General features: G+C 36.1%; 1 protein-coding gene across 3 annotated transcripts; it reads right to left on the bottom strand.

Annotated features, from left to right (window-relative positions):
- Positions 1 to 98: 98 nt before the first annotated feature.
- On the bottom strand, positions 99 to 12,233 carry Acsl (Acyl-CoA synthetase long-chain). Of its 3 annotated transcripts, none has more exons than XM_034328461.2 (9): positions 11,802 to 12,233; positions 6,963 to 7,071; positions 4,884 to 5,238; positions 4,145 to 4,513; positions 3,401 to 3,796; positions 3,012 to 3,324; positions 2,674 to 2,937; positions 2,322 to 2,597; positions 99 to 2,243 (listed from the first exon to the last, which is right to left on the bottom strand). In XM_034328461.2, the coding sequence occupies exons 2-9, from the start codon at positions 6,980 to 6,982 to the stop codon at positions 2,089 to 2,091; spliced, it is 2,148 nt and encodes a 715-aa protein (XP_034184352.2). In that variant the 5' UTR covers positions 6,983 to 7,071; positions 11,802 to 12,233; the 3' UTR covers positions 99 to 2,088. The 3 variants fall into 3 exon arrangements, with proteins under 3 accessions (XP_034184352.2, XP_034184353.2, XP_034184355.2); XM_034328462.2 differs by lacking the exon at positions 11,802 to 12,233 and adding an exon at positions 11,205 to 11,758; XM_034328464.2 differs by lacking the exons at positions 6,963 to 7,071; positions 11,802 to 12,233 and adding an exon at positions 11,205 to 11,759.
- Between the last annotated feature and the right edge of the window lie 7 nt (positions 12,234 to 12,240).

Genomic DNA, 12,240 nt, shown 5'->3' with positions numbered 1-12,240 from the left:
CTTTAATAACACTAATGTTTACGAAGGATCGTAATAATAAGGCTAACTCTGTGTACTATAGATCTGTACATTTATTTCTGTATATCATAATTTCAAAATGATAACTATAATTAAGAATAATAATCCATGACAAATCATAAGTATCGATGATATGATTATATCCAAATGACAATTGGTAATCTCCTATCTAATATTTTACAGTTTCTTAATAATTTATTAGAAATCATCAACGAGCCTATAATAATTTGTATTCAGTTACACCGCAGGAACTCTCAACGCGACTGGAAAAGGAGATCAAGCTACCTAATCATATCTTTTCCACTATTTCTTTTTTCACTCTCTCCTTGTACAGTCACGGTTCAACAAGCCGCAAAATAGAAGCGAAATTAAACCCTTTCATATATATTTGCGCATCGAATATCAATATCTTAGATACTAACAATAAGCATTATTGGAATGCGCAAGTAATGCAGATACCATATGATACAAAATCCTTGTCCAATGAGTTATATTTTCCCAAATATAAGCATTAATGAAATTTACAATCAATTAGATAATCATTTGACGAGATATACGCATATCAACTATATCAGAAGCATTTTCAAAATACATTATTTTAACGCTACGGCAAACTAATTTCACGTGCAGAGCTGTACACCACAACAAAACATACAACGGTGAATGTTAGTAGGAAGACTACACAATTCCGAATGTAATTAATGGAAACCAATCTAATCCGGAGTGACATTAATCGATTAAGGAACTCGTTGAACGATTCTAAATGATGACTAACAAAACTGAAACATGGAAAAAGACTAATCACACGGGACACCGAGAATAGTAGACATGTACGATGAAGATGCAAATAGGAAGACCTAATAATCAACTAAACAATTTCCTCATTATGGGTGTCGTTTCTTTATAAACTCACATACGTTACTTCCTAATTTCCTCGTTTACGGACATATAATTATGCATGTAAAGCATGCACAATAATGGGACGAACACGCCAGATGTGTATTAATACCGTCTGCTACAAAGCAAGAATTTGTGATGTTTCAACGCTAGAATAATTTAAAATCGTAGGCAAATACGTTATTGGTGATGTACGGTCGCTTGCAACTTAGACTTCCCTTAATTAAAGGAAATTATCACCTTATTTGTTCATGATTTTTATGCGTGAGGTCTTCTAGACTCTTCCAAGGATCCCCCAGGCAAATAACGACAGCATCTCTTCTCTATCTTCCCTTTAATCAAGAGTAGTCTACGTTACATTCAAGTGTACAGACGGTATTGAACAAGGAATAATTCTATGGCGTTAGAAACACCATGCGTGTTTAACATTAATAATAAGTAAACGCTAACTCGTCGACCGATTTTTTTCTATATATATATACATGTACACCTTAATATATATAGAACGACTCTTCCAAGTCATACTTGTTTTTTTACGAAAATGAAACTCGAACGATTTCGAATAATACTTAAAGTAAGTACACCAAACTAGTTGTGAACTTACAAAATTACCGCGACCAACTACCGACTGATTTTTTCGTAAAGTTCCATAACTGCTACAAGGAATGAGAACATCGTTATAATCAAACTAAATGTAAAATAAAAGAAGAGTAACAACCTTCCCAATGGAATAATCGTCTGCACCATTTGTTTGTTTACACTCACACTTTGCATCATGTGTATCACGACAATTATATTACAGGACGCCCTTTTATACCCACACATCCTCTTAGTTTAATTATGGAATAAATATTTGAATATTTCGTGGCTGAAAAATCGAAACTGTTCGACTTGGAATTAAATTGAGAGCGACGAAATTCTCCCTCGACAGACACAAAATTTCTTATACATTAATGTTTAATATATATGTATTTGGTGAGCGGACTTTTTTGGTATTAAAGCCCACGACACTTTTTCGGCAAAGAGAACAGAGAAAATATGCGTTTTCAAGTTTTGAAGTTCCGTAATGGTCGTGTACAACTTTATCTCACAAAACTATTTTGTAAGATGAAAAAAAGTTTAAATTTCGACGTCACTTCATACTTAACACTTATTGCATGATTTCTGACGACATCACGAAGCGTACATCCTATTGATTTCGTGCTGGTAACGTTCTTGTACAGCTTTCCTCTTCAACTTGAACGCGGCTGTCACTAATCCCATATCCGGTGACCATTGTTCCGAACACAATTTAACTGCACCAGGCATTTCGAATCTTTCCAGTTTACCTAAACAAATAATTGTTCAAGTTTCTCAATCTATAGTAATATTCGATAAAAAAAAAAAAAGAAAAGAAAAAAACTTACATTTTTTGGATTGTTCAATCAGCTCTTGTAATACCGCCTTTTCAATTACTGGATTATTGCAAAGTTCTTCAATATTTTTACCAACGATTCCAAGATTTTTGGCAATCTCTTCGAGATAATAGGGATTAGGAACCACTAACGCTACCGTGTGAGTCCTATATGGGTCTCCGTAAACACAAATGTTTTCTACAACAGGACAGGTCTTCAATTCTGCTTCAACTTTTCCCAAAGATACATATTCTCCAAGTTGCAATTTGACTAGATCCTTCTTTCGATCTGTAAAGTATAAGAAAATAACAATTGTATTAGCTTTTATTTAAAAAGTAGCATCAATGTCAGTATCGATCCTCACCAATAATTTTGATTGAACCATCCGAATGAAATTCTCCAATGTCACCAGTTCTGAACCATTGTTTTCCATCTTCTTCGAAGAAGTCCTCTTTCGTTTTATCTGGTAATTTGTAATAACCAGCCGAAACATTTGCCCCACCGATAACGATCTCTCCTCTAGGATGCGGAGTATCTGTAACTCTGTAACCAGCTTCTTCCCAGTTTTCTAAACGGATATCGCAAACCGTAGTAGGTGCTCCTACTCTTCCTGTACTCCTATCGTATACTGAAAAGATAAATGGAATCATAGATTTGGATATGACTTCATAGAAAGAAAAGTTTTTATGAATGGATACGCACCATCCATGACAGTAGCGCAGGAAGTGGTTTCTGTTAGACCATATCCTTGGGTCACAGTGACGCAGAGACAAATTTTAACCTGGGTATGCGTGTCTGGAGTTAAAGGTGCGCCGCCGCAAAGTATAAGCCTAACTCGTCCGCCAAGAACTTGCCTCGCAGCTCCAAAGATATATTTGTCAAAGAAAGGTGTTTCGTAACCTCGCTTTGACCATTTCAATTTGTACTGGTAAGCAAAGTGGAATATCGCTTGCCTGAAAGCGCCTGACTTCTTAACCTTCTCGTTTATGCCTTTCGAGATGCGATCAAGGATAAGCTAAAACATGAAGAAACGACTATAGAGGTAATTTCATGTAATTTATCATATTATAAAGATAAATTGTAAAGCTTACAGGTACAGCAGTTAAACAAGTTGGATGCAACACGGAAGCATCACCCTTGGATCCTCTCTGAATCTTGCTACTAGAGTCAATCATTGTAAGAGGTGAACTATACCCAATGGGTACACCAGTTAGTAGACACACACTTTCAGCAAGAAGTTCAAATACATGAGCCAGAGGTAAGAATCCAAGGAAAACATCGTCTGCTTTAATTTCTACAGCATTACAGAATGCCTTCATTGTAGCGATGATATTTGTATGAGACAAGATTACACCTTTTGGTACACCAGTTGAACCAGATGTGTACATTATAATTGCGGTGTCACTGGCCTGTGGTGGATTCATTGGTGCATTCGAATCGTTTCCCTTCTTGATCACGTCGGTATATGGTATAAGTCTCACACCTTCCTAAAATTAACAAATAACATATTTACAACAGGTTACAGTATTCCATTTGTAATACAGAAAATAAAGAAACAAATATAATATGGCAAGTTTACAGACTGCGTCGATTTTAATTAAGCCGGCAGTATACGCTATCACCTTGCACCTGCACCTTATTTTGAATAACAAATTCCAACAATCATTAACGTCTTTATCGGTAACAATTAAAGATACATTACTAACAGAATAGATACCTATTCTTTACATATTCATCGAGACCTCTTCGTGCTTATTAGTATTCATTGCATTCCAGGGACTGAGTAAGTACATATCAACTGAAATACCCACTTATGTTAATGTTAAAATACCCACCTTAAAACCGGTAATGTCGGTGGGTTTAAGTTGATCCTCCATATACACCACCGTTTTAACTAGTGGCACCTTTTCCAGGAGCCGTTTGAACTTTGGCAACAAGTCATGACTAGTAATCACAGCGTCTACTTCGGTTTCATTGATACCATGAGCGATAGCATCATCGCCTAATGTCGCATAAATTGTTACCACAGTCAGGTTTTGCTTGAAACACCCATAGGCTGCTATCATCCATTCTGCTCGGGTCTCAGCGAAGATCACGATGCTCTTGCGAGTTGTGATATTCAGTTCCCTTAAACCTCGACTAAAGGAAGTCATCAGCTTACTAACTTCCGTGTAAGACTTCCATTTGTAATCACCCATTTTGTACTGTAAGTAAAACGATGATAAGTATTAAAGTTTCAACGACAAAAGTCCTTCCTATGTGACCTTATTTAGTTTCAACCCCGATCTTGTGTAACATGTCAAATAAATATTAGATTCTGTATTTCAGGAAACAACAAACTATTTTACTTATCTTCTAGGCTGTTATACAATTGTTACTCAGCATCTTATAAGCCAAGTCACATCGCGTGACACGTAATTGACCACGGTATTCATTAAAAATTACAACATTCAATAACGTAGAAGAGCAATATTGAAATAAAGAAATTCTTAAGTGGATAATTAAGGTACTCTTCTTATAACTGCAACCAGTCATCGTGTACGTAGAAAACAGGGTAAACGCTGATTCAAGTACCTTCTTAAATATTCTACCGTTAGGCTGAACTTCGTCTTCTTCCGCAAGGATCTGCCTGGTACCAAGACATTTCTTATCCCCGTGCCTATTCACGACCCAAGTCAACATTTTCTCGAGCGTGTCTACCTTTTCACGCTCGAGGGCAATATGCAACGGTCCTGGGGGATCAACGCTCCTGTAAGTGATCATGTGCTCGTCCCTCGCAATAGGTCGCGCTTTGATTCTCCTCGAGGCCTTCTTCTTTTCCCAGGGCCGTTGAAGAATCAGATAGACCGGGAACGTCAGCAGATCGTACACGTAGGAAAGCGCCTTGATCGCGTGGATCGCGCCGCTAATCCAGAAGCCTTCCATTTCACTGCAAAAGAGGAACAAGGTTTACCAAAGAATCTTATTTCTTACAATTAGATGAGGTTCCTGGGATCCTTGAGGGTGGCTGCAAAGGCTTCCGGAGAAAAAAAGGTTTCATCAGCATCGCAAGGAAAGGTATTGGCATTAGTGATGCTCTATCAACGGTATTAGTTGTTATAATAGAAAGTACTGATAAGTATTAAGTGTCGCTATTAGCAGTGCTGATACTAGACAAAGTAGTAGTAGCACTAATACTCTCATTGTTAGTAAATCTATAATTAACCCAATTAATTATGTAATCCTCAACTGATAAAATGATACGAGGATGCCAATTAAATGATATCAACATTATAATTAAACAAAAAATTATTTTTCCAGCCAACTGAAAGCGCTTCGAGCAATTCTATTTCATAAATTACATTACATTACATTACATTACATTAGATGACATAACATAATCTTCTACTACAGAGTTGAGGACAAACCTCTAGCGATACTTCTTGCAATTCAATCAAATCTAGGATCATCGTTGCGTAATCGCAATAAGTACTTTGCGTTGATTACATCGATTCATCGTTTTTTTCTAAAATTTTCTCGCATACGTTCGAGTAGTCCTTCAACAAAGAACAAAGTCGATCTGTAGGAGGCATGCAGCGTGCAAAAATAGTGTGGAAAAATCGCAGTCTGCGATTTCTCAACCGGAAGATATGCGACGATAATGCCAAGCACTTTTGGCAGATTTATCCTCTTGTGTCACTGATCAATCTTTCGATACTGAATGAAGCGCATGCGAACGTTGGTCCGATACGTGCAAAAAGAGTGCGTGAAAATAGAAATAAGTAGTACAATTGTTTGCGCTGCTACATTTGGAAGATCCTAAGGTAAACCTAGGGAGAGCCTAAGGAGAGTCTACGGAAAGCCTAGGAATAAATGCAATAAACAGACTTTTCCTATTACCGCTAGGGTGTTACCACCTAGGTGTAAGCATTTCGCCGACCTCGAGATAGACAATGTAACACGTTGATGCCACGCGACATTCTATATATATATATATATATGTATAACACCACGTCTGATAGAAATACAACGAAACACGTGGCGTGGCTGGGCTTTGGAGGAGACAAGCATACCAGATTCGAATATCTCCACGGACTTTGAGCGTGGTTGCTTCATGACAGATGTACTCTCAAAGTAAATGCGTTATGGTCTTTGTACTTAAAACAACACTTTGGTAAAAAAAAATTTGTTTTGTAAAAAAAAAAGTAAATAACTCTTATCGAGTCACGACGCCTAGACACATTTGATAAGCTCTACTAGAGAGTTACACGGTTCATTAGTATAGATAAACTCTTAATAATCAAGCTATTAATAGGAAAATATATTCTCTATTACCTTTTCCCACCAAAATGGGCAATTTTTAATGAGTTTTTATCTATTGCATGCACTTTGTATTTATGATAAGAATGGTAGCTTGAGTGACTTATGATTTCAAAAAATACATTACATATAAAACGACCTTCCATTATTCATCATTATTCATCATTATGCTATATTTTCGCAAGCATAAGTATAGAGCTAAAGCATGCGATAAGAGATAAAAAGAAATTATGCATTGTAGAAAATAAGTATATACTAGCAGGCACAGTGCACATGCTTGGACGAAAGAAAGGAGGTAAAATTAGCAAATTTATTTTGTCAGTTCTAAAGTGTTACTACTTTACTATGACTCACTGTTTATCCTCCACGATCATGGTGGCTCTATCCGGTCAGCCTTTATTTCCAAAAGATACTGTACCTCTGGTACTTTAACAGTAGTCTCTTTGATGCAAATTAACGAACACTGCAAGAAAAATCATTGGCAAAATCGATGATGATTAAAGAAAAATTTGTTTCCAGATGCATGCTTGTTTCTTCCCTTTTATTATCGCTATCAGAAAAGATATTAACGAAGTCGTTCTCAACGTGAATAGTCATTTTTCTCTCTGACAGACAATTCATTCTAGCTTTGGATTGTTAAACGATCCGTGATATTGATTCCTACATAAAGTAGTCGAATATCAAACGTCTAGGAACAATAGCTGCCATTCCTTAGCCAAGTGAAACTTTACCCAGAGCGTTATCCAACACTCAGAAATAAAGGAGCGATTATTTTGATAAAAATTATAATTAAGTTACTAATTAAATTATACTGAAATGCCGACAATCGAGACAATTTACGAACTCGATAACGAATCGTGATTAAACCTCAGCAAAATCTTATACGGCTTAACCTTTGGACAATGGGTATTATCTTCAATTATTTACCGTGTTTTGATCGTATACAGGCCGATAGAAATCCTCCGAAATGATTCGCGATTGCTTTACACTTGACTGTGTAACAAGTGTACCCGATTCAAATATAAAAGTGCCTGAAAACTGCGCAAACTTATGACGAAAGATAAAACAGCGAACGCTGACACATCATTCAGGGAAAAGTTGCAAAATAAAACAGAAACAGTGATTCACGTTTACAGTAATTTGAAACGTGAATTTTTCTACCAATTTTGAGATTACTTATAAAAAATCGATAGAACAAGAAGATGATTAATATGTCTTTGAAATACAACTTTATCCAATGATTTATAGAACAGACACAAATTTATTTAGATTTTGAATTTATCTTTCAAAAAATCGAGACTGCAAGTAATTAATAAATATCTAAGTATTACAATGATAATTAAATATAAAAACATGATTTAATATCAGCAAAGCATAAAGTCCTCTATCGTGATATAGATAAAGAGAGAGTTACAAAACGTTCAAGATTTACTTTACGATAACTTACATATTATCCATTATATGTTTCAAAATTTCTCGCGATTCGATTGAAAGAAGAAAAAATGTGTAATAAATTTTCTCAAGACCGTAAATAAGTAACAATATTATGGAATTATGATCATTCTTTCAACGCATAAAAATTTAATAAAAAATGCTGATTAAATATTCAAATGTTGTCGTCAAAATTGTAATATATCAAACTAATATCATGAAAAAGTATCCACGCGTTAGATCCCAAGTGGAAATGAACTTCCTGTCGGTGTGCCACCTTCGTTACCCCATATATGTACACTGAATATCTACTATAATAACTGAAACAAGCGTTCGGATGACCCTTCTTCATTCCTATCTGCCATAAGTCTGGGTCCATCGATCAAACTCCTAATGACCAGTATCCTCTGATATCGGATAAAATTATGTAAACGAGTAGGAAACAGATTTCTGTTCGATTCGAGATCGAAATTATCTTATCAAACGATCTGGTGGCTCGTTGTTACAATACATCAAGATATCTCAATACTTTGAATAAAAACGGTTTAGTCATGATTCGTCTAAAGCCACTTGTTTAATCGATAACATCTCGACGAATAAATTCTAATCAATACTTTTCTTCTTTTTTACTATTCAATTACATAGTTAGCAGTTGCAGTGGTAATAGTAACAGCGTTCGTAAATGTCTGAATGCAAGAGTGAATGATGAGTAAATGGAACTTAATTGGAAAATTCTTTTCCTAATAAACTTGCTATCGCTGCAGAATACTTAAATCCCCGCTTTCCAATTTGATTCGATATTGACTGGCTTCTGAACCATTTATACCAAGGCTGACCATTAAAATTCCATTATATCGCGTTACACTATCACTTAAAAGAATACGATTCTGAAGACAGATAACTTAACAATGAAGTTGTAATTGAATGGAAAAATTATATGATGAGAAAATGAAGGGATATAATATAAGATATTATATGTTTATAGATAAATTGCTTTTTAGCGTAGCGACAGCCATATTATTACAATATATCCACTAGTAGCAGTTGTGTTATTTAAATTTCTTTTTTCTTCAAACAAAGAGATATTCATAGATCGATTGACTTTATAATTGATCATTTAAAGTTCAATGGTCACGAGTTAAAAACGTTGACTGACAAGTCACTGAGCTGGCGCTGAAAAGTTTAACAATTCTATTCATTGATCACTGCTTTTACTTTCCATTCAGAAATTGCATAATAAAGTATATACATATTTCAGAAATGAAAAGCAGTTGAAGGAAAATGGCTACCTCGCATTGACTCGATTAGCAATTATTATGGATATGGGCTTCTCGAGTACGTCATTAACTGCGTTAACTGCGACAATGGAAACGGACGTATGTATGTGGTAAGACACGTTGATTAAGAACATCATGAAATATTTCTGAATAAAATCCTGACTTTTTTGTACAATCCTGTGACGTGATGAGATTTCTAGAAACTGCTAAATTATTCAAACTATCAAGAACGTTGTGTACTGTAATGAATATTAAATATTCACGTATATTCGATCAATCACAGTAGTTTCATGATATACCAGCCTATCTATGCCACGCAAGGTGTTTTCAACATTCCTAACTAGTACATGTATATGAAAAAGTTTTGCTGTTCTTTAAGCAAACAACATAGAATTTTCTCACTTTTTTCGTATATCTACCCCATATGTGAAAAGCGAACGAACCGCGTGAATCGTTCCATAAAGCTTACAGATAACGAGTTTTACGACATTGAACATCGGACCCTGTATAACTCGCGTTACACGCTTAAGTTGTGTCAAGGTGAACGCAGGCAACACGTATATTCATCTCCTATACACATGATGGCTTTTCTATTGTGTGTTTACAGTGGCTTGTTATCGAAACTAATCGTCGTCAAGTATTACTCCAACTCATACATATTTGTCGCTCGTGCATGATTGTGATTAAATTGTCAAGTAAATATATAAGTTGTGCCTTAAATACGCGTTACGGGTAACAATATGGCTGTACCGATGATCAACGTGAACAGGCATTAACGATAAGTAGAATTGCTAATGCTCGCGATTAAGCTTAATTGTCGCTTAATACCGATAAGGTGTAGCGTATAATGAGTACGCGTATGTACTCCCTTAAACTCTAGTAATCTATACTATGTCATATATGTAGCATGTAATAAATATTTCAAATCAAATGTATAATATTTCTGAGTAATTGGTGATTAGATTATACAAAACAGAATATATTATATGCACGTCCCAGATTTCAATGATCTTGACATTTACAATTAGTATAAAGGTCAATGTCCTGATTAATTCACGTGTATACGGTACTGCTGTACACGAATATTGTTTGAATAATGTTTGAAGGTCTTCTAGAGCAGTGTTGTAATATTACCATAAATGATTCATGTAAGTATGAGACTGACAATGAGTTCTCTAATTCCAATAATAAGAGAGAAATCGTAAAAATTGGAGTAGGACGTGGGAAAAAAAAATTAATCACAATTCATTACATTCTATTGCTATTTCAATTAACTATTGTATGTAATACGTGTCAAGATCATTGAAATAAACATAAACGTGAATGTAAATCATAGAAATTTTATTGTCCTAAGTTTAAACACTAACTTAGAGCGCCATCCGTTCGGACGTTAGATCGATAGAATTGAAATCCTATAACAAATTGTTATAGAAAATACTAATATGCATTTCCTTTCCGGTTCGTAGACACGGCGATACACGTCGCGCGTAGCACGTGTTATCGGTAATAAAACGAAATCTCGTCTGGAGATATTTTAAATATTTAAAATGACAGAAGGCGGAAACAGGCAAAGGTAATCTGTCACAACCACTTGCGTAATCTGTCCATTCATCGATAACTGCACTTAATCAGTAGTAAGCGCGCACAAATTTGACCGTGAATTCGATACGCGAACTATCGATGATGGTCCCCGCAGGTCGCATCATCACATGTCGGAATGAGCGAAGAAGAACATTAGCCGACCACACCATACAAGTTTAAGTGGAGAATGATTGAAAATCATTCTTTTCGATGGAATCGCAATGAATCAGAGCATGACAATCGTCGTTAGATTTCATTTCGAGTTGCAGAAACTGTAAATAAAAATGAAACGAAAAGCAATGCTTACCTCCTGTTTTATATAGACTAGCGTGACTACCGTTATTTTTTGGTCCCGTGTGTCTTCCTGTTAACGAGTTCGACGATTCCTGTCGACTAACGGTCAGTTTTCCCACCGTGATCAGAAGAGGAAATTATCACTATACGCGATCCAAGGGTCAAGAATGGTGTGAGTATACGGTTCTGTGTTTAGTAACCTCGGTGTGCATGTACACGTAAAAGAGGAATGAGAAAAAGACACGAGGAACAGTGGATCCAACGGCGTGAAATGTACTCTGTAACGGTCGACGAACGACTGAATCCGTACCGTGATTAACACGGGGTATTTCGTTAGTTATAATTTTCTGTCGATCTTTGATCTTTGAACCTCGTTTCCCGACGCCAAGCCCAATTCTCGAGCTTGACGTTACCCAACACTCGTCGAGGAGGGTAGACGCGATGTACGTGCGACAGTGAGACAGATGCTCGACGGTTCGTTTATACATTATCAGTGTAATTGCTGTTACGTCAAGAACGAAATCGCTCTTTTTCCGATAATCTTTAACAAATCAAAAAACCTGCAATTCATTTCAAGCATGCATCATTCAAATGATCTTGTTATCCTTACAATTTTTTACTACACCATCGATCGTAAAGATCAAACACTTTTCTGAATCTTCTCTTGGTAAGAACTATTCCGATGACTCGTATATCGCCACTTGATAAGATAAACCAAGAAAAACTTAACACCACGTGCTTTTGTACTATGAACTTGATACGATCCACCCCGTTGGCCTGATTCTATACTTGCGACAGTAACACGTAACGCGTACTCGGACCGGTAGGCTCAATATTCGCGCGAATAATACTCGAATATTGCCATTTCTTCTTCGTCTAAGGCACTTCTTCTCGAACACATGTCAAATTTTTAACCTATCACACATTAAGGTTTCGGGGATACTGCGTATATTTCGGCGAAACTGAACGTACCCTACTCTTGTATGCACTAACGCCAGCGCAGAACACCGACCACTCTATACATGCTCGATCCAGTAGCGGCCATCTTG

The sequence above is a fragment of the Osmia lignaria genome, chromosome 1, assembly GCF_051020975.1.
Source record: "Osmia lignaria lignaria isolate PbOS001 chromosome 1, iyOsmLign1, whole genome shotgun sequence".
Taxonomy (NCBI): Eukaryota; Metazoa; Arthropoda; class Insecta; order Hymenoptera; family Megachilidae; genus Osmia; species Osmia lignaria.
Note: the sequence above shows the minus strand (reverse complement) of the source record. Positions and strands in the feature narration are given on the sequence as shown.